The sequence below is a fragment of the Megalopta genalis genome, chromosome 6 (genome assembly GCF_051020955.1).
Source record: "Megalopta genalis isolate 19385.01 chromosome 6, iyMegGena1_principal, whole genome shotgun sequence".
NCBI classification, from domain to species: Eukaryota; Metazoa; Arthropoda; class Insecta; order Hymenoptera; family Halictidae; genus Megalopta; species Megalopta genalis.
The window spans coordinates 7,131,991-7,154,936 of record NC_135018.1 but is presented as its reverse complement, the minus strand read 5'-3'; the positions used below and the strand labels follow the sequence as shown (position 1 = coordinate 7,154,936).

Genomic DNA, 22,946 nt, shown 5'->3' with positions numbered 1-22,946 from the left:
ATGTGTTCGTAGATGTTGATGGCGTGTGTGGAGGTTGATGATGTGTATAGAGGTCGAAGATGCGTCTGCGTACCAAAAATACTGTCTTCTCCGAGCTTCTTGCCATAGGTGAGCATGCAGTCGCCGAGGACACCTTCCGGTTGCGGATAGGTCGAAGCTTTCGCTTGACCGCTGAGCTTGCTGATGCCCTTGACCGCCGCCATCTTTGCCCTCGCGGTCGGGTTCGGCTGCAGGAACTCTTTCGTTTTCATTTGCAGCTCCTCGACAAGCTCGTACGTGACATCCGTTTTCTACGATCAAATTCGCAAGGGGCTGTTCTCAATCCTGCTTTCTCTCTCTCTCTCTCTCTCTCTCTCTCTCATTCGCCGACTCTCTCGTCTATTTTCTTCGAACGAGAGAATCCCTGTCTCTCCCCACGAGCTCGATTATCTCGCTCGCGGTGAGAACTACGAACGTAATCTCGCGGCAAACTAATAACGAATTTCCTCGAGCCTTGAACCGGATCGATCCAAGGTCGAAAGCGCGAAGTACCTGAACGTGTCGCGGGAAACCTTAAAAACGTGGACACGCATGTACTCACCCTCTCCATGTCCATGAAGTCCACGTCGAGCTTAGTTCCTTCCGCACCGCCCATCTTCTCCGTCATGTACTTCGAAAAAAAAGAATCATAGTTCGATTAGCTGTTGCATCAGACCAGGAAATTGGTTCGTCACGCTTTCCACGGGACGGATGGACAACGAGCGAAAACTATTTCACGGTTTGACGGTGGATACGAAACCCTTTCACAAGCAGGCGGAAACCGACCGAGAATATCTACAACTTAAACTTATCGAGCTACTTTTTCTAAACCCGTAGATTTTGCTAAGGATTATAATTAGACTGCGAATTTTATGCATTCATATATAATAAAAATAGATATGTGAAATTTAAAACAATGGAAATGTTGAAAGAATTCAAGGACGTCTATGTATTATTTTCAACTCACTGAAATTATTAAGGATAGAAAGAAATATTTATTAGTCTGGCGTTCATTGCAATTAATGAAGATACTTTCTATTTTGCATGAAGATTATAATTAATTGTTGCGAACTAGGTATCCAAGTAACGATCTTCTGCCTAGACTTGACTTGTACTATTATACTTGCTAAAGTTCACATGTAGGTACACTAAACGTAAATTTTATATGGAATACTCGTATTTCGTTAATATTCAGTATAGAATACATTATTCCGTAACAACAGAAACGAATTAAATAGCTTACTGACAGATGATCATTGAATATTTATCATATTGATGATACATGATTAAACTAAGAATACGATTATGACTAAGATTCTACACTCATTGTAAGATATAAGAGCTACATACACGTTCATTTCATTTTTAATCTTTTTAACGAAAGTAACAGAATTTTTGGATTCTCGAATATGCCTTCACTGTTTCAAGTTTTAGAAAGTTAAGAAATCGATGGATTTGCTTGATGAAATTTCGATGAATTTTGAGAATGAAAGTTGCGGATATATAATAATTTGACAATGAGATAGTAGCAAGTGCTGTGCTGCATTCTAATAATAAATATACTTTCCGGAAACGTTTGAACGAGTTTCTATGTTCGAATTCTACACTCTACACACTTTTCCCGCGTTATTTTAATCTTGCGGTCAGCTTTTCTAATAGGAACGCGTTTGACAAGCGAGTGTCGATGAATTTAATTAATTGAATATAATTTTTAGTCACTGTGTGTCGCATCTTCTGTTTGTTGCTTCTCTTTTATTATCAAGGAGATTATGCATCGCAACAAATTTTGTTATATTTTTCTGAAATATAATCGAAAGACGCACGATCGAAACAGAATTAAAAATATTAAAGTGTCAGTGGGTGGAACGAGCCTGAGAAGAACATAGCAGCACAGTCATTAAAAATTAATACCCTCTGACGGGTCCCTTGATTTTCGAAATTAATTTATTCCATGACGTGAATTCGGTGCAATGCTTAACACTCGATATAATTAAAAGAGAAATAATTGGCTTTGTAAATTTCAGCTTTGAAAATTATTTACTCGGAGAGCAGCTAATTAGGATCGAAATGCGTTTTCCTGAGAAATCGTAAATAATTATAAGCGTTCCCTGAAAGCGCAGCATTTTGTGACTGTGTCTGCCTAAGGCCTTGACGCAATCGAGAAGCGATTAAACGCTACAGGATTACTGTGTCGGAAAATTGGATTATCAACCGTTCAAGCTGATACAAAAGCTATGAAATCATTAGTCGAGTTATCGAGAAGTGATCGTTACCGCGTAATCAGATTTTAATAAAGCTAGCCCTTTCCTATCATAAACAATATCGGCTGATCTAATAAAAATCTTTAAAGGAGAATAAGACTGAATGATATGAAAGAAATGAATTCTACAATTTTGTTCAAAGAGAATAATTCCTGCAAGTAGGTCAAAAATATGTTAACACTCCGACAGAGCGGTGTGGCTGGATCTATTTAGACCCAGGGTATAAAAATTGTTATTTCACTATTTATTCTCTGAAAATTAATTTCAATATTCACAAGTGTGTCTATCTTTTATATTCCACGAAAAAGATTTAATATAATAAGTCATTTAAAAGATCGCTGCACTAACAAAATTTCATATTTACATTTCTCCTCTTTAAAAATATATCAGGGATGATTCCAGACGAGGTTATGTAAGCCTACTTCGTGGTAAGCAGCACAGTAACTAACGCGTCGAGTGAAAAATAATTCCAGTTGCTGTGCAAAATAAATAAACTACTGAGAAATTGAAACTAAACATGAAAATTCAAAGAATTAATCAGTTTTGTTTCTCTCCGTAATCTCAATACGTTTTACCGATACAATTAACATTGTGATATCTTACCTAGAACGATTTATCAAGCTTTTCTCTTCGTACATGTTTAGTTTTATCAAATAAATAGCGTATCGAATTTAAATAAAATTAATTATTAGACTGCGAATTTTATGCATTTATGGCAAAACGAGTAGGCATAATTTCGAACTATCTGAAAATATCAGAAGAAACGTCGAAAGAATGTCGATGAATCGGTTTGAATTGCAAAAGATCCGCGGTCTATTAACACGTTGAATATCACGCCGGTTTTACAGAAATTGTCCGTGGCGCCACGATGAATTTTCTTTTATGTGATACATATAATGTTGAAATATTATCTGCAATAGATAAGTTACAGTGTATAATCATGTTTGACATGTGAATTGCGACAGGGGTCACTGTTTGAATCGACGATGGTAATAATACAAAATTTTAGATATTAACATTTGTTTTAAATTATATATATTTCTATCAATTTGGGTCACCGGTGGCCCCCATGGCGTCACCGCCAAGTTAAGTGCCGGTCACCGGTGACCCCCGTGGCATTCAACGTGTTAATTACGCTTGAAAATACACAAAAAGCACAGTAATTGGCTCCACCACCACCTCGCTCCGTGTGTTTTTACTTTGATTTTATTGGAGCGTCGGTATCCGTCATAACCCTAAACGAGACGGTGTTGCCTGTGTCGTCAGCGAAGGGTGCCTCGAGAAATTTCGAGGGCGCGTAAAAGCGGACCGGTGTAGGTTAATTGATCGTAAGCCGAGATCATCCTGAAAGACGAAACTAGATTTCTCCTAAATGCTAGGCTCTTCTAACCAAGGGGTCTGGTGCCAAGAATATAGTGGTAAGAAAGTTTGGAAAGGGGTGAAAACCGTCAGTGGTGGAAAGGATAGGCGCCGCGGATCAATAATATCCGCAGTCGATTGATCTAAAGCGATGTGCCTTTGAAATTTTGCCAACCGAGGCAAAAGCTGACAAAAGATTTAATCTGGAATACAGTTGAGCACAGTTTTCTCATCATTTATGGAGAAGAATTTCGTTCGCCGACGACGAACCTACAGGCGATTCTAATACCGAAAATGTTCATTCTCGACGATTCGTAATCTACCAACGGAAATATAATAAAATCAAATTCCGTTCGGAGTAGGAGAGAAACATTCGCGAAAAGGAATCTGTCGTTTAATCGGAGTGCGGATCACGATTGAACATCGCGTCGCTCGATTACAGCGACAGCTACGACGGTCGCCGTTTGCAATTTCGCAGTCGCCCGTTTTTCCTGGGCGAGAAAACTACGCGCTCGTAATACCAAATGAAAACAATTTATCTCGCCGCGCGCAACAATCAGTTTTTGTTTTTTACACCCGGTTTCGTTCGCCGTGTAGGGCCGAATGCAATTTTCCTCGGTTCACGCGTCCGTTAATGGCCGAGAAAATGTTTCGCTCATCGATTTTTTCGCCCGTCCCGTAGAAATCTATGCGCCGGGGGCTCGCAAAAGGGAGGAAACGCGACTTTTTACCGTCGCGCGTCAGGACAATACGGTTAATTGCCCTCCGACTGCAGGATTCGGTTGTTCTTGCTCGGAAACGGTCGGAAGAAGCGATCGATACAGAAATGTACGCATCTACCCCATATTTCCGATTCAGTAGACGTATTCTAATATAGAAAAATAATTTCTAGAGTGGCACTAGAAATTACTCCTTTCTGGTGTAAATATGATTGGGTTAGAATCGTAGCGACGTAAGTGACATTTTCGAAAATTTTAATTATTGTCTTAAAATGTGATCTGTACACGGCAAAATGTTAAAGAGAAAATTTTAACTATTGGCTTGAAATGTAATTTATATCTGGTAAAATGTTAAAAAGGCAAGTGACAAGTAAATTATATATGAAAATACTATAAATTAACTTAATTCTAAAATATCGTAGCAATAAACTTCGTCAGTAAGCGATACACATGTTAGTAAACAATAACACTCCTCGTTTCTTACAATCGGGAAAATGTAAGTTACGCCACTAGATTTCTAATCCACTCATATCACGAAGTTCTTTATCCTCCTCTGACAATGTCGTATAATTTGTAGACTGCAGGTTTTGTGGATTGTTTTTTTTTGTATTTTCTTAAAAAATTCTAAAGACAATTAACTAGAACATTGGAATATGTCCCCTTTTTTAAAAAATAAAGGCCAGCTTTCTAGTGTATGCATTTTCTTTCAAATAGAAAATCCAATCTTTATTTGTGCAATTGAATCTAAATAAAATTGACTTTAAACGAGGCAACATATCTTATAATTTAATTTAACTGTCTGATATTTTATAAGTTACATCCATTTTTGTAAGGCGATGCAGAAACCATAAAATATGCCGGCTACACGCAAAAGCTTTCGCACAAACAGCCCGCGGACCGTATTGCGTTAATATACGAGATCACGAATGAAATATGAGCCGTTTATTTTGAAAGTGGCATAAGTCACTTTGTTTTTAAGTCGATATATTTAAGGGTTCGCGTTTTAACGCGTTTAAAAATATGGATGCTAACTTTCGAGAAGATTTACTTGTATTTGTTATCTCAGGATACTGATAATTTTCTCACTATAAATAATTTCGTATAAACATTAAAAAATCACCACTTTTCATTACGGTAAAGTGACTTATGCCACTTTCAAAATAAACGGCTCATATCACGGTTGCGTCGAAACGTAAGACGAAATCGTGCGAGAACCACGGTATTCCAAACACGGATCTTCCGCGGAACGATTTAACAACGCACGGGGGTTAGTTCCTGCCGTAAGGTTCGTTTCATTGAAGACGAAGGGAAAGTGAGAGCTTGCACGGCCAGAACAACGCGGTTAATTAACTCTCATTCACGACGCATTACCGCCGCATGATTGCCGTGAACGCCGACGGCTCGCTCGGAAACATTGTAAATCGAGGGAACAATATGTCGTGATAAACCGGGAAGCGTAAAAGCCAAGCAACATGATTATTTGACGGAGAGCTTCCGCACGACCCTGACCTATATTTAACATTGACCCACTTGTACGAAACTGCACGCAGGAGCATAGCTACTGTGCCCAGATCATTCCCAATTAAACGTCGTCCTAGAGTAAATCTGACCCACATCCGGTCGGATGCAATGTCACGTACTTACTGTTCGACTCGGATTTATGCACATTTGTACACGTGCTCTCTCTCTGATCCGTACTGTTCCTACGTTTCCCGCCACAACACTCGAAATCGTGACCTGTCGGTCGCGCGGGACCGCGAATCGATCGATAATGTGGATCTCGATCATTCGATAACCGGACCGGAGTTCGGCGTTATTCCTTTTGCTCGAATATTTTGTTCGAATCGTCCATTATTCGTCACGTTTTATTCTATCTATTTGTTCGAATTATTTTGTATTCAAATCAATTTTTATTCGAATAGTTCGAAAAATTCTTTACCCGAATAATTCGAAGAAGTAATGTGGAAGAAATATATTCGATAAACTATGAAGAACACTTTATATATTGTCATTTTTATTCAAATCAATTATTTTCGGTATGAATTACTGGACAAATAAATTGTTATTTGAATAAAATCTTATTGGAATGAATTCTTGTTTGCATAAGATCTTATACGAATGAATTTGTTATTCGTAAAAAGAATCTTATTCCAATGAATTCTTCTTCGAACACAATTTTACTCGGAGATAAATTATTATCTACATAAATTTGTATTCGAACGAATATTTATTCGACGGTGTCGAATGAAATTGTGTATTCGAACAAATTTTCATCCAAATAAATTTGTATTCGATCGAATATATTTATTCAGTGGCGTCGAATACAATTCCATTCGTTAGTCTTTGTCTCGGATCCGTCATCCGAATAAAATATTGCCCAACAATGAAGCAGACCGCGGATCAAGAAAAAGAAATATTGGGTCGTTCGGAAAGTTGTTTCGTTTTTCATAAAAATTTCATCTTGTAAGGCAGTTAAAAAAACACTTGATTCAGTATTTTTCCAAATGTGAAACAATAAGATTTCAAAGCTATCAGAAAAATGTCGAAAAGTTTGCTTTTACTCGTAACATTGAAAAAATCGTCTTTCATTTTCTCGCGAAAGAACGAAACAACTTTCCGAACGACCCAATAGTTCGACGATATGTTTATATTAACTTTGTAGATATATTTTTCACGTGAGAAAAATTCGTTCTTTCTTCGAAACAATCGTCGGATCGTGAAATCCGTACCCTTATTTTTTCAGTAACACGAACAAATACCGTTGAATCTGTTCCTTCCAGTAAAGGTTTATGGAACCCGCGAAAATGACGGATCACTAATTTTTTAACTTACAATTATTCAGATTGTAATGTTACATTTTTGTATACATTTGCAGCAGATATTACAATAATGCTGGTTCAAAAATCAGAATACATGTCTTATCGTTGTTTTTATAAGCTAATATAAAACGGCCGCTTTCAGAGCTCCGTAAATCTAGCGTTAAATTCTTCTTTGTGTCTTCACAATATTATATGTCAGCTGCTTGTTTCCGCCATGAATGCATGAAATCCGTAATCTAGTGATAAGTAACGAAACGTTGCCCCAGGAAGCACGGACGAGGGGACCAACCCGAGTTGCGGAAACTACACATTTTAGTTAACACAGTTCTCGCCTAATCGTGTATTACAAGACGTTAAGAATCTATTGGACTATAAAAATGTCCCTTGGAATGGTCAAATCGACGAATCAACGACGAAGGAAACAACAGTGTACCATTCACGACACAGAAGCATCGGAGTAATTGTTTTTTCTTCCACTATTATGTAATTCGGTATTAAGCAAACAATATAACCGGATAACAAACGTAACAAATAAAGTTGCAGCGACTACACTTTCCGTGTATTCGCGTGTCTCTGGATTTGCAGAATAACCTCTTTATAGAGCTGAAACTGCACAATAAAAAGAAACGACGAAGAAAAACTGTAGAAGAGATTCTCGAAGAAGAGGACGCAGCAGAATGGACCTGAGAATGAATTGTTATGCTTGTTACTTAGTTTAAATGGACTTGAAGAATGGATGTTCTGATCTAAAAAAAAAAGAGGGTATCAGAAAATCTAGAAAAATGAAGAAATCGTGCCGACGTGAACGGAACTCGAATTGCGGATGTTTTAAACTCGAATTGCAACGTTTAATAATCATCGTTCAATTATGCAATCGGATAATAAAGCATATGAAAAGTCTGCTGGACCATAGAATGTCACTTATAGTGGTCGCTCGGAAAATTAGCAGGTCTGAAAGAGTTCTCCGATGAAAGGTGGATCGAAATGCATACACTTAAAAATGAATAGTAATCTTTGCCACGCAGTCTAAATGGTCTCGAAGCAAGAAACCCTCTGGTTCCGGAAGAAAGAAAGTTCTAAGAAATCTCGGCCAATTGAGAAGCCGTTCTCGAACCGTCTCCAATCTCCGCGGAGCAAAAGAAATGTTGATCCAATTACGAGATTCCGCGATCAAAGGACTAAATTATGCCTGCATCTTCGAGAAGCGGAGTGGCTCGTAATAAGGCAATAGATATTAGTGATTACAACGAAAATGATAATGGTAGACTGCGCTCGCAGATTTCCGTTCTAATTAATTGTCCGATTTTAAAGAAGATCGGAAAAGTGGCGTGGCTCGAACAGCAAAAGGGCCGGCTCTTTCGCAACTCGAAACGCGGAGCTACATCGTACCAGGAATAAAACCTCGGTTCCTTATATAAATTTATCATGAATAAGACATTGCCTCGGAATGATCGAAGTCGAAACCACTCGACCATTCGAGCATCGTTTCGCGATTCGTTAAAAACGACGTCTGACTAGGATTAAGCCGGCCGCTGCCGTCAAATAGAGCCGGCAGCCATTCGCAACATTTGCATCCCTTTATATTATAGGAAATTGTGTCCCGAACGAGATGCAGCGAGCGATTTCAATCGATCTGCGCGCAATCTGGCCGCTATCATGCTCGGAATATTCCAGCGAGGAAACGCTCTTGGGAAAAAAAAAGTCTGAATGGGACGCGACGAGACGACGACCGGTCACCGTCGTCTCCCAGGTCGAATTTAATAAGCGTCGGCCCTAAATAAGAATTAATTGTTCCACTCAAGTTGCATCGAGGCGCGAGCGCGAGAGTTCTGTTCTCTCAAGTCGGAACGTTGGACGAACGTCTGGAACGTCGGCCGATATGAAATCTGGTAATTAATGACTCGTAATTGGCCGTGACTCAACGGTAGTCACGTTCCGCGATTCGACTAACCGTTCCCAAAATCGCAGCGAGTAATTAAAACGGTCCTAACAAATCTCTCCGCGATTGTATCGTAATCAGTTGGGAAAAGCGGGGAACGAAAATGGTCACCGAAGGATCTTTCTTGCAACTATTTCTCAACGTACGAGGACGAAGAAATAGCTCAGCGTGGAGGAACGTCGGAGGAACGTTGGAGGACGTTCTCGACGATTGCGAAGCCGCGGGAGAATTCACCGAGAAACATTCGTAGATGTTTAAGGGTTCGCAATCTTGTGAATATCGGCTACCAGTATCTTTTGAAGATAAAATTTTGAAAACATTTGCTCTCACAGTATTTTTTACGACAATTTCAAATATGTAGAAATTAACTTTGTAGATATACTTTTCACGTGAGAAAAATTCGTTCTTTCTTCGAAACAATCGTCGGATCGTGAAATGCGTACCCTTATTTTTTCAGTAACACGAACAAATACCGTTGAATCTGTTCCGTCCAGTAAAATCGTTTCTACCATAACTCGGAATCATTTCCAATGGTTGTCTGCTTGTTTCTATTGCGATTGTCTTTGAACTGTAACTTCCTCAAGAATAATATTTTTCAGCTGAAATTTGTTTTAAATATATGTTCACGGTACTGAAAAAAGAAGGGTACGGATTTCACGGCCCGATGATTTCTTCGAAAAGAAAAACTTCTTTCTCTTACGTATAAGAAATATATTTATAAAATTAATTTCTATATATTTGAGTATCTCGCAAAAATATGCCATATGAAGATATGTATTTTCAAAATGTTACTTTAAAAATTGCTGTTATCCGATGTTCACAGGGGTGCCTACCCCCATTAAAGATTCGCGTTCGTAGCAAAAGAAAATTTCCGCGTGATACGCGGCTGGAAACCTCGCTAGTGCTCTTCAAAATAGAGCCCGGTCACTTGTTACCGCATTACGATCAATTTGTACCGAGTTCAATAATTACATAAGACACGGGGTTCCGTTCAATATGCAACAAAGACCGGTGTGCAGGAGGAACGCGGAGTATTTCATTTCTCCGCACAACGAGACTGGAAATATGTGCTCTATTTACAGTTCGCGCGTTCAAAAGGTTCTTTCAGGGCCGGGAATCAAACGGAAGCTGCCGCTGACTAGACCATAGAAGGCCCCAAAATAACACATAAACGATAATCGGGAATAAAATAGTCGATGGATGTTTATGCAGATTCGCAAGCTTAATATTAGATTTACGTCGAAATTCTTCTTCGAACTAATTTCTTAATTTACGGTCATTCAGATTGTAAAGGTACAATTATGAGTTACTTAGTCGATATATGCGTCACTCGCGGCAAATATTGCAATAACTAGAGTGCGGATTTTATGCATCTATTGCAAAAAATTCATGAGAGACGTACAGAATAATGAAAACATTAGTGGAATCTTTAAGAGCGTTGTTACATTATTGTCAATCGATTAAAATTATTAAACGACGAAATATATTGTTATTCAATTATTGTTTTAAACAATTACTCACTTTTCTTTCGCGCAAAGATCCGCAGTCTAGCAGTAACGCTCGTTCGAAATCGGGGAATAAGTGCCTCATTGTTACTTTTATAAGCACAGGGAAATGATCGTCGCTTGAATTCCTGCTCTAAGAGTAGGAGAAACATGTATGCAGTGCTAAACTCGATGACAATCTTTATCGTACTGCATTTTACGTATCAACGGATGCTACTAATGCATAAACATGCGCAGTCTACCGACGTCCCATAGAAATCATAATTACTAGTCTGCGGATTTTATGCATTTATGACAAAAATAGCTGGATGTTAAAAGGTATTAAGAATGTTGATGTACTAATTGGAAAGAACAAAAACTCTACCTGGCTTCTACGTTCTACAATTGATGCAGAAATCTTTTATTTTGCATAAAGGACCACAGTCTAGTAATTTAACCCTCGATCTTATCTATGGTCCATCGTTCTTTCGCGCTCGACCGTTATCGAGAATTCGACGGAAAACCGAGACGGAATCGATCGGGTCGACGGAATACGATGTGTGCATGCTTCCCCGATCGATCAACAGCGTGGGATCGTGCTCGCTCACCTGGTTGGCCTTGTTAATCTGTTTCTTCAACCCCGCGAACGCCATGGTGGACCGGTGTTTTCTGTCTATTCACGGGCCAGGGATAGAGAGAAATCTGCAACATAGTTCACACGGGCTCGTCAGAGGGATTTTCAGAAAACAAAGGAAGGGTAGGGTTGAAATTTATGACTGGCCGGTTGGCTGCACGCCAGATCTGCTCGTCCACGGACGGATGATTTTCAATGTTATTGATCGACCACGTTTTCCAGCATCATGACTTACTTCTGATGTAATGATCACCGACACGGCCGTAAGCGCGGCGTAATCCTCTCGAATGTCGCGCGGACACCGAGCGGGAGACACACCGGCGTGAGCACGGTCATCTCCGCTAGCAAGGATCGCCGATGATGTCGCGAATTGCATCAGAACAGGTGTACGCTGCTGTCTCGTTGTTTCCCGAACGAGTCATCCTTTTCCACGGTCGGCGCACCGGCCCAAAAATAGAGTCTTACAAAGGGAAAGAGAGAGAGAGAGGGAGAGAGAGAGAGAAAGAGCACGAGAGAACGAGTGGGAAGAATTAACCTTACGGCGCGGCGCCTCCCTCTCGACGGGCTCCTTCGAGAGACGTGCCGCACAAATAAGGGCAAACGTTCCACGTAAAACGGGGGTTCACCTATAATCTTTCCGCGACATCTTTTGAACCCCCTTCAAGATTCAGCCTGGTCGAAGGCTGTCAAAGGACAAAAGACGGTACATGGATCACGGAAGAATAACGAAGGGTCGACCGACGATCTCCGCATCCCCGGGATACGTTGGTGGAGAAAACAACGAGCGAAGATAATAAAATTCCGTGGGACACAGAAAGAACCGAGGACTCGTGGCTCCCAGGGGCGAAAGGTGAAAGGTGACACCAGCGAATTCGACAGCGATCGCGTAAATGTCACCCGACCCGCGATCGAGATATATCCTCGCTCTGGCACAATAACACGCGGAGCTGGGAGCCCCGACTCGAATCGAACGCGCGAGATACGTAACCCGGGAGCGTGGTTTCACCTTGAAACGTTCAGTCACTAACGACGAGAAGCTGGTGAATTGTGTAACAGGCTCTGCGTAGACGGACGACGCGTGCGGATTACCGTGGATCGTGCAGCACTTTGTTGTTCGACTTTTTGGTAAAGACGACGGAAGAGGAGCAGGGTCCTTAATCGGTCCCGAAGGGGATGCGAGTCGGAGGAGCACCCGAGTTCTCACCTCGTGCAGGACCCGCGACACCCTCGCAACGTGTCTTCCGGTTCGCCGAGCGTGCCGATGCTCGTCCAGAGAGGATACTAGCGATCAGGGTGGTCGGTGATACTCCAGACCCTCTACAGAGCCGCGTGGACCACGAGCACCGCGAACACCACCGACTCGTACGTCGTCGGCTTTGCACACTGCGCCTCTTCCTCAAGGGGTAGTTTTCTAGCTGACGATCGATACCCGGCTACTAGTCAGCCTTTCTGTCCCTCTCTCTCTCTCTCTCCCTCTCTCGCTCTCCCACCATCTGGCCCTTTGCTCCCCCACTCCCCCCGACTCCAGCACTTTTTCCCTCCGGCCCGAACAACTCAGTCCGACCCTCTTTCTCCTTTTCCTTCTCCTTCTCCTTTCTTCCTTTCTTTATTACTCCTCGGGCCACTTCCTTCTGCCTCTCCTCTCGATTCAATCTTTCCCGTCGGCCCCCCACCCTCCGCACCCTCTCCGTCATCTACGTTCAGGGCAGTTCGTCCTTCTCGCCTCGTCCCTCTCTCCCTTTACTTTCGCGAGCGGTCCCTCCACTTTCCCTTCTTCCCTTTCATCGTTCCCTTTCTCCGTACCTGTTCTCACCACGCTTTCTTCGGCCCACCGACACAGAACGTTCTCTCTGCTATTTCGCCCTGGTTTTTTTACCCCGACGAGTCTCATCTACGCCCACGCTGTCGCGGCGACACCTAATTGTTTACCTAGTAATACCTTGCCTGCTTAACCGTCGACGTCGTCGTCGTCGTCGTCGCGAGGATCCAACCCTCGCCGCAAAACTCGCGAGCACCGGTCGAGGAACCTCGGGGTGCGAAGATGCTCCACCTTCGCGGAGAGACAGGGGATACGAAGATGCTTCCACGCGCTCTAGTCAACACCGATTCCGGGCCGAATCGATTGTTTCGGGACAATTGGAGCTCGACGAGAGTACACGCAATTATTCGGTTGTTCTTCGTGCTCTCGGCTCTAGGACATCCGACTCGGAACGACCGAGTCGGCCTGCCAGAGAAAATTCGGCGAGAGAGCACAGGAGGGGCGAATAAAGTGGAGCAGTTGGACGCGAAGAATGGAATCCTAGAAATCAATTCTATGCAGCTTTTCAAGAGTGAAATATATTAAACCGCGATTTCCATCGTTGAGTACGGGGGATTTTTCTTGGACGGAACGTGTTCGACGAAACTTTCGACAAACCGTTTACGACGGGTCGATAGTTTTCTTGGATTGTTTACGGCTGCGTGCTGTCGCCGTTTCAGTGGAAACGTGGAATTTCAGGTCAAGCTGATGCTACAATATTTTTCCGACTTGTCTCTCTTTCGATGCGATCGATGGGGAACGTTATGCTTTTTATAATGAAAAGACTAGGCAGTTGCGACAACTAGATTGCACTTTGCTATGATCATGCTATGATCTCGTGAAATAAGAGATTCGGAATTTGTCATTTTGACTCGTCTGAAAATTCTGGAGTTAAACGTAAATAGGGAAAATATCTTAGGAGAAAGAAATAGAAGATTGCTAGCGCCGTTAAAAAATGGATTGAAAAGTTCTCAGCTGTGAATTATACTTTTGAAAGGTATAGGTAGAACAGCTGCCGGTAGCTGGTGTATGAAATATTTAAGTAAAATTTGGTAGGATTGTGAGGAATTTTACTAGAGAAATATTAATGCACACATATGAAATGTTAGATATATGACATGCCCCTGGTGAGCAGCAACCGGCTGGAAATAGGGAAAGCGCTATAAATTTAACACGAAACCTACACGGCATTAAAAACGACGAATGCGTGTTGCTCTGTAAGAATGATGAGACTAAATTTATTTAAGCTTTCCATCATTTTTATTACAATGAGTACTTGGATTAAGAAATTTATTCGATCATTACGTATGAAAGAGTCGTTGGAATTTCAACAATTTTCAAATACAAAATGTGAAATCGTTCATTTTGATCGGCCCGGTGGGTTCAGTGTTTAAGTCACGTGGCGATAATAAAATTATGAAGAATGATTGTTTCATTCAATAGCTCTGTACTATGTATACACAGATATAAAAACACGGATGTTCATTGGCTGAGAAAATAATTGCCGAGCCCGATGACTTCCGAAACAGTTCAGTGTTTTTCGGTGCGGCCAAGCATCTTTAGTCATGATGTTACTATCATCCGATATCATGTTGTCGTTTTGTACGCCCCCCATGCGTCTGAGTGTACATCCGCTGTAGGATCGACTCCCACGCTCCGTGAAAATATTTCTAAAAATATATGCTACTCCAGCAGGAGGCTGGAGTCAATTGGCCAAAAGGACGAAAGTTGCGACTACCGATGTTCTAACGAGAGAAAATAATATTATAGGCGAGACACGGAGCTCTCTTTTCGTTTCCACGTTTTTCATCGGAGCATCTGGTTTATCGGAATTTCTTGATATTATCAGTCGATAATGTTGCTCCACTGTCGAAATAGGTTGGTTCCCCTGTTAACCTAGTTCTTTTTATTTATTACTATTGATTCGCGACGACCAGAAACACGTTCGTTTTAAAATTATTACGGGTAATGAAAAGAGAAATATAATACTCCGAAATATTGATCGATGCGAAAAGATGAAAGAAATGAGAATGGCTGAGCAGTGAGAACATAAACGACTCATACCTTAATTAGATTATGAGGTAAATTCAATAAGGTCGTGAATTCAGCTGCACAATAGATATAGATTTCGAATTCGACGAACGAACCAAACCATCCCCTTGTTTGTTTGTTTTTTATTCTTAGAAGAACTCTGCCAGTCTGCACAATGATCCGTGAACATTACGATTTCATAATTGCGGTCATCGACGAATATTAAATTACTCTCAATTAAACTGTTATTAGCGACATATAAATGATCCCGTAACGCGCGTGTCCCCGTTACACATAACAAACTAACAAAGTTCCAAGACGCACACACGCTGCGCGATAAAAATGATAATTTCTTTGAATAAATTATGCACGCTCCGTTTGTGCATCGATCCACCGAAATTTGAAATTACACTGCAAACAGCAATAGCGTACGATCAATCGCAGATACAATGTCTGTGCGCGGAGACTAACAATAACCATGGCGTCCCTCCGACGTTTGTTGCAATCTTAAATTGTTTGTTTGTTTTGCCGTTCTAATATTAAAATAAATATATTCGCTTACCGTGTATATGGAACAATCGAAAAATCGACGAGCATGCAAGTCAAGTGTACCAACTAATCAATCAGACTTACTCATATAGCACCAATCGATTAAAAACGAACTGACTCAAACATTTCTCTGACCGATCAATTAAGTACGACGCTCAGAAACAAACAACCAAATTCTAGTTTACATTGATGCACTCACCGCACTCAAATTTAGTGAGAACAGCACAATATTTCGGAGAAGAATCAAGCTAACCCCCTGCCACGGGTTTGACACAGACGACAGCTGTTTGGAGTTTCCATTCGCGACGATAGATAGCTCTCTTAACTATTTATTATGGCGGCTAATTTGAATATTCATAATGTATATTTCAATTCACCGGAAACGATACGTAACAAACGCTTAATTTAATACTACGGTGAATGAAATGTACATAAGTAAAACACTGTTTCTTGTAAAAATATCAAAACTCTTTATAATATAATGAAAGAAATGTTAGGAAATAATTAAGGAATAATAGAAAGCATACAAATTGATGTACAGAAGTAGAAAACACTGTTTTATTTCTGTTATAAGCAAAATATTATAATCTTACGCACAAAAGTGTGACCAAATTTCTATTAGGACAGTTCTTTTTAAATTAATCCCAGTGAAGTGAGTTTGGGGGGGGGGTTAGATTTATCATATAAATGAACTTCCACACTAAATTAATGATATTCTTATAGAAATTTTGTTTATTTATTTTGTAATGTATACGGCAGACAACGGGTCTGGAGATATTTTGATTATTTGATTACTTAAGTAAATATGGATGCTTGACCTTTTTAATATTTAGTATCATTGCAAGGAATATGCTGATACATAATTTGCAGTCGCATTCTCGAATAACCAAAACTAGTTTTTACTCTAAAACTGTCTAAATTCCAATGACTCTACAGAGTCTAAAAATATTTGTTTTCCATTCATTTCAAAGTGACTTCATAGAGTGAAGTTTAGACCCAGAAGAGTTGATATGCAATTTTTTGTTGGTGTTTTACAATATTTTGCATGTAAGGTTTGCCTTCTGTATTAAGATAACCCCCAGGTATACTACCAAAATGTTATACGGTCAATGATGCTAATTTAAATAATTAACATCATCAATAACTGAATCACTACGATAGAGAACTAATATATGCACTGTTGATAATATAGAAATCTGCATCCTAATCACAAAAGATAATGAAAAGAATAATTAAATATTATAAATCATCTGCTATATGTATACATATTTGTTGTACTCTGTTGTATTAATTACTCATTAATTTAATCGACGATTAAGTACCTACTTTAGCAAATTATGATTATGCATCAGTTCGTTTCAAAATTTAATTCTTAATTACAAATAATTATTGCAGCGATGTTTTATTTTGATTATATATGTATACACACTCTGGTTACAAGAGATATTTACATACACTCACTTTCCTTAACTTTATGAAGTTCTATCTTCATATTACAATTTGTGTAGTGTAATATAAATATTATGTAATTTATTATTGTATAACCGTGCGTATATTTACAAGTATACACATATGTGCAAAACAATTTTGACTAATAAATAATGAATTTAAAATGACATTAGTTTTCTTTCTTTTTTTTTATTATCAACATTATTAGTACAGTGAAACAGCTAATATTATACAATAAAATAGTGCCGTTTTACAGTAGATCGCTGTAAAGCTTTTTTTTTACACGTAGTATAGCGTTTGACTGAATTGATTCGTCCTTTTTTTTCTCAGTTCGACTTATTCCACTTTCATAGGGATATATAAAACTTCAGTTGTTTATCTATTGCTGGATTAAGAGTTGACATCATCTGATTAAATTGGTTCTCCCCAACTATGCCTCTTAATGTAAGTAGCTGAAATATAAATATAATATAAACACACGTATTAAATAATACAATTGTCAACAAAAAGAAGCTTTCATTGTACCTGATTTTGCAACGTATCTTTTAATGACATTGTGGTGACGACATCCGCGCGAACTAGTCGTCTTTTTCGCTGTTCATGTTCATTGCCGTAGTCCTCATGTTCGCCCACGTATTCACTGTTATACTCCTCATCAGGTTGTCCACCAATAGTTAATGACCTAAGAAATTAAATATTTTATCCTGATAACACATCGACTATACAAGGTGAGTTAATAAAAATTTTGTTACATTGTATTGGCTACAACACAGCCTTTCAAAAAATGCACTGATATTGAAGAAACTCAAGATCTCCTCAATATTTTCAAAAATGCAAAATATGAAAAAATAGAATGATATCGGCTTACGACCATTGAGGAATAAATTGTTGCCGTTAATAGTTCCTATTAACTCACCCTGTATAATTATCATGTTTAGTATGACCAACTTACTCAATAGCGGATCCAATGCAGTCATATTCTAAATTGTCAAATCTAGATATATCATTAAGGGTCTCGACAATATTCGATATTATTAGTGGAAAATATTCAAGTACACTTGGTGGACTGTTAGCCCCAAGAAGTGAACAAAGTGCAAGAGCTAATAATTTACGTCTCTCTGGCTGGAAGACGACTGGCATTTGAACAACCCATACACGTATAATCTTTCCAATAACTTCCTCTTCGCTCGTTTCGTTCCCGCCTATTTTTCTGGCTAACTCGCTTATTACCTGATTAACGATTTCGTCGTTTACAATTAAATACATTTTAAACCATAACATTAAACATAAAAAAGTGTTGTCGTACCTGTATAAAAATATCTTTATAAAACCACAAAACTCTTGCCACGATTATTAGACATATAGTCATCACTTGTATAGAGTCCTGTTCCTTGCACACGTTTCTATCAAAATTGAATAATTGAATGTAATTAATTTGTTATTATCTTTCTTTGTCTTTCATTTCTATACTTACTCAAATACAGTTACTAAAGCAGGCTTAATTAGTTCTGCACCTTGTCGAGCAGCTGCACACATGAACGTATCGAATACCATGAAAACCATCAATACTCCTTCCGATTTCAAATCACTCATGATTGATCTAAGAGTTTCGACCACGAATCCACCTCTTTGACTTAAAAATTCTTGGGGACTTAATATAGCGTATACTTGAACGATGTGCAAACATAACTCTAAATTTTCCCCGGATTGATCTATGAAAATAATGCACACATATAATATTCTGAACATCGATAATCATTCAAGAAAAACATGACAATATGTTTACCAACCTATTAATGCACATAGATTCTTAGCCAAATCCATTATTTCTGGTGTTGGTGCGGGTGCATTTTCCAATAAAGTTGACCATAATCGCAATCCGTCTTCTAACAAATAAACATGTTCACTCTGATTAACGTCGCAACTGAATGCAACAACACCTATCACCAGCGGTTGTATTATAACACTTTCAGGACCTAACGTCTGTTTTTGATAAAAACATTAAAATATAAGTGAGAACATTAAAAAGAATCGATGAAATAGTTGAAGAACATAAGCCACCTTCTCTAAATGTACAAGTGTTGTGATTATAGCACATCTCAACATATTATGCTGATCAGATTGTTGCCAGAGGATTGGTAGATATGAACTAAGAACCCCAACATATGGGTTTATTTCGCTGCCCACACGTTCGATCATGAATGATAATACGTATAAAACACGCATCTAAAAATAAATAACGTATTATATTCGTGAAACATGATTTTATCAATAATGCATCTTCATACCTTGGTATCCCACTCCGTTACTTCTTTCAACAGAGAAATCAATAATGTACATGCTGGTTCCAAATAAGGAGAGAATTCTTCTGGATTAAATTGAAAGTCGTCTATTATAAGCTTTAAGGCATCGCTAGCTGCCAAACGAACGCCCAAATCTTCTTCTGGACTTAGAACTTCGACCATAAGTTCATACACCATAGGTCTCAGTCCCCTGCTTAGTTTAATACCTGAAATATGAATAAAACATTTCAATCACACGGGGATTTTTATAGGGAAAGTAATTGAAGAGATTACTTACTCGACCACTGGCCAATAAGCCAGCATACTCGTCTTCTAATAATTCTATAATTATTATTTCGAATCTTCAACTCTTCTTTCAAAGTGGTTGAGAACCATTGATCAAAGTTTACCTAAATCATTAAAATACTTTCAAGAATCATTCAAAATTAACAGATAGTTCCGAAACACATCTGTCTTCGGCATACCTCATCGTACAAGTAAAAAGCAGCCAATCCAACAGCATTATATACTGCGTCTTTTAATAAAATAGCATGTAGATTGTTTGGATCAACCGGTTGATGATGCTTCTGCATTAAATCGACTAAAACTGGTGCCAAAATGTCCCTAAACCGATAGAAAAAATCGGAAAACACAGCTTCCGAACATGGCTAAAAACAGAACATAGATTATAAAATAATTGAATACCTAATAATTAAACGAATGATTTGAATATTTACCCTTAAACTATATTTCGATACTTCTCCAACATCATCAAAAACTGAAATCAATATTGCAAAGAATTAGTAAGAATCCTACATAGATATATTCATATATAAATGCGTAATTGAATGCTTACAGAAGTTTTCTGGATCTGTATCCCATAACTCCAAATCAGCTGGAGTTAAGAGGAAATAATGCGTTACAAGTTTCGAACAAATTTCGATTAATGTTTCAGGGGAAAAGTTTTCTTGTATCAATCTGACTAATCGGATACTTTGTGAGCCCTTTCTCCTTCTTGAATCGAAGGGAACTTGGTTTCGCATTATAATGCGTTTTAATAAATTTAAACATTGAATAGTAAATCTCTCAAAAGCTAAATTTTGACCGGCTTCTGTAAAACAGTAAAAAACAGAAAACTTTATGGAGGTTGGTATCAGTTCAATGTGCAAATTCCAATACGTTTCATGGACCCCTATCAACACTTTGATCCAGAGAATTGTAAATTTGTCGCACGCTTCCAATTGTATTCCTCTCGAGATTAAGGTCTTTCCTACAATTACAGATATCATGAAATCAAATTAAATTTTACTCGATTGATCGATCAAAACAGAAATAAAATATACTAACGACACTCGAGGCAGGTTTTCGCACGTTCGAAAACTATTTCTAAGAATAACGTAGCTTCCTGAGGTACTTCAAATGTTTCGAATCCATGTAGAATGAGTTTTCTAAGTATTCTTAATAGAATTAAAGCTTTCTCTAAAGCTTCCTGTATCTGATTTGTGTCTGCTCCATTTGATGCCAGTATGAAAAATGATTCGGTATAAGTGTTCCATAAATTCAAAATAAAACTGAACACATTAACAGTTAGTGCTTGGAAGGATCGTCTGTCCAGTATCAAACATTTAGAAGCTAAACTCTTAATAACATAGTGTAATGTCAACAGTGCCCGATGTTGGGCCAAGGGATTTTGTCCTCTTACAACATCCAATATTGTTGGAATTAATGTACCCCATTCTTTAGGACAATCGTATCTGTACAACATCAATCCATTTAATTGTTTGCTTTGCCGAATGAGGAAGTAACTACTTCGACTAACAAAAATTACCTTGCAATTTTACCAATAAGAGCTGCCAATTGTACAGCTAATTGATTTACAGGTTCGTCAAAATTTGATATTAAACGTTGTCTAAGGAATTCTTTTTCATCCTCTGCGATTGCACTAAAATAAGAATAAAATATTTTATTCGCCTACAGAGAGAATTAAACAGTTGAATGTAATTTGAATAACTAACATTATACTTACTTTGGTGCATTCTTTCTCCAATATCTTTCAACACCATTTTTGAAACACAAAATTGCCATCCATCTAATATTAACAGTCAAGGAATGATTTGAGAATATGTTCTGAAACAGTTATTTTTATTAATTATGTACGTATAACATATCTATATTTATATATATAATATTAGTATATAAAAAAATATTACAGCAAGAAATTACATAATAACAACATTTTTGTTATACATATACAGTTAAACCTCAGTGACTTGGATATTTATAACTCGAAGATTTTAGCTGCTCCCTTAACATTTTAGTTACTGAGGTTCAACCATACATATTCTATGACACGTTCTATAACATTAATACAGTCACGGATTATGTCACATGCATGTTGTGCACATAGTTACAAATAATGTAATTACTTACAAATAATGTAGAATAGAACCCCCTTTCAGTTTCCCACTGTTCTAACGTTTGTTCAGCAGGTTTCAAAATGTTTGGATCTTGACTACCTGCTTGTTGAAGCACTTCTATCACTGAGGCATCCATATTTCTCTACTAAATAAATTATTTATCATCAAATCATTTAAACAAGTTAATAGAAACTTACGTTCTAATTTTATCCTAAATCCAAACGACTACATATCGTTTGTATCGCTATAAAAACTTCTCTACAATATTAACAAACATGTGTTAAAGACACTAGCTTTTATAAACATGTAACCTTATCACAAAGTTTAAAATAGCGTTTTCACGATACAGCTGCATAGTACAAATACCGCGAAAAATCAAATATTTCCTGTTATGATACTAGTTCTATTAAAGAAACTTCATTTCCCTTGTTCCGGGTGATCAGTCTCTAACCTATAAAGTAATATATTGTACACGTCAAAATATTACCTCTCTTATACCAGGGTTCGTAGAATTATTTTCGATAAACTCCATTTATTACAAATATCAATGTATTAAATCGATACATAACGAAAATTATCGAAGACACACTACATCAAAATGTCACACACGCCCGCAAGTCGGCATTTCAGAACGCTGCCTCCCTTCTCTGCTTTCGATTTCCACAGTAAAATTCACTGGTTACACTAACAGCAATTCTCTCGGCAATGTCGCGCGATTCAAATCCCACAACGCGACATTATGGAGGGCAAAAGTTTCTGATGGACCTGATTAAGTTGGCGGTCTGTCATTGCTATGTGCTGCCATCATAATAAAAAACCATGAAGCATTCCGAAACTTTTGTAATTGTACAATCAGTCACACTCATTTTATAGACAAAATATACATAAATTTTATTATATCTATGTCTATATTTATGTTTCTGAATAATATAACTATATGTTGCATTACTTATAGATTTACATATGAAATAAATATATGTGAACATACATACATATGTGCATGGGACTTACTCCTGCACGTTTTTCTGACTCCCTAATCTGGCGCCAATATCCCCGCCATTTTACTGCGCATCCAATCCGCAGTTGGTCCTGTCTAGGGCAGTGAATCATCAGCCAATCAGAGCAAAGAAAATTATAACAACTCTCGCGAACGAATCAAATTGCGGCCTGGACTGGCGGTGTAGGAC

The 22,946-nt window shown here is 38.5% G+C and overlaps 2 protein-coding genes across 15 annotated transcripts in view; both read right to left on the bottom strand.

Moving 5' to 3' along the window:
* EndoA (SH3 domain containing GRB2 like, endophilin-A) overlaps positions 1–15,924 on the bottom strand; it is a 30,926-nt gene extending 15,002 nt beyond the window's left edge. For 9 of the 14 annotated variants that reach the window (XM_076523099.1, XM_076523108.1, XM_076523106.1 and 6 more), the window contains exons 1-4: positions 15,811–15,924; positions 11,208–11,301; positions 581–649; positions 74–290 (exon numbers count right to left, since the gene is read on the bottom strand). In XM_076523099.1, the coding sequence (XP_076379214.1) occupies positions 74–290; positions 581–649; positions 11,208–11,252 (331 nt within the window). In that variant the 5' untranslated portion in view covers positions 11,253–11,301; positions 15,811–15,924. Of the gene's footprint in view, positions 1–73; positions 291–580; positions 650–11,207; positions 11,302–11,468; positions 12,394–12,437; positions 12,717–15,095; positions 15,507–15,624 lie in introns of those variants that run through there. The other 5 variants (XM_076523104.1, XM_076523103.1, XM_076523102.1 and 2 more) reach the window with 5 other exon arrangements.
* Positions 15,925–17,229: 1,305 nt separating this feature from the next.
* On the bottom strand, positions 17,230–22,426 carry Impbeta11 (importin beta11). Its single transcript, XM_033479675.2, has 17 exons — positions 22,247–22,426; positions 21,773–21,901; positions 21,369–21,469; positions 21,171–21,284; positions 20,690–21,096; positions 20,199–20,612; positions 20,080–20,120; positions 19,828–20,010; positions 19,641–19,752; positions 19,349–19,569; positions 19,122–19,286; positions 18,851–19,043; positions 18,535–18,772; positions 18,367–18,463; positions 18,013–18,290; positions 17,586–17,742; positions 17,230–17,512 (listed from the first exon to the last, which is right to left on the bottom strand). The coding sequence occupies exons 1-17, from the start codon at positions 22,289–22,291 to the stop codon at positions 17,408–17,410; spliced, it is 3,000 nt and encodes a 999-aa protein (XP_033335566.1). The 5' UTR covers positions 22,292–22,426; the 3' UTR covers positions 17,230–17,407.
* Between the last annotated feature and the right edge of the window lie 520 nt (positions 22,427–22,946).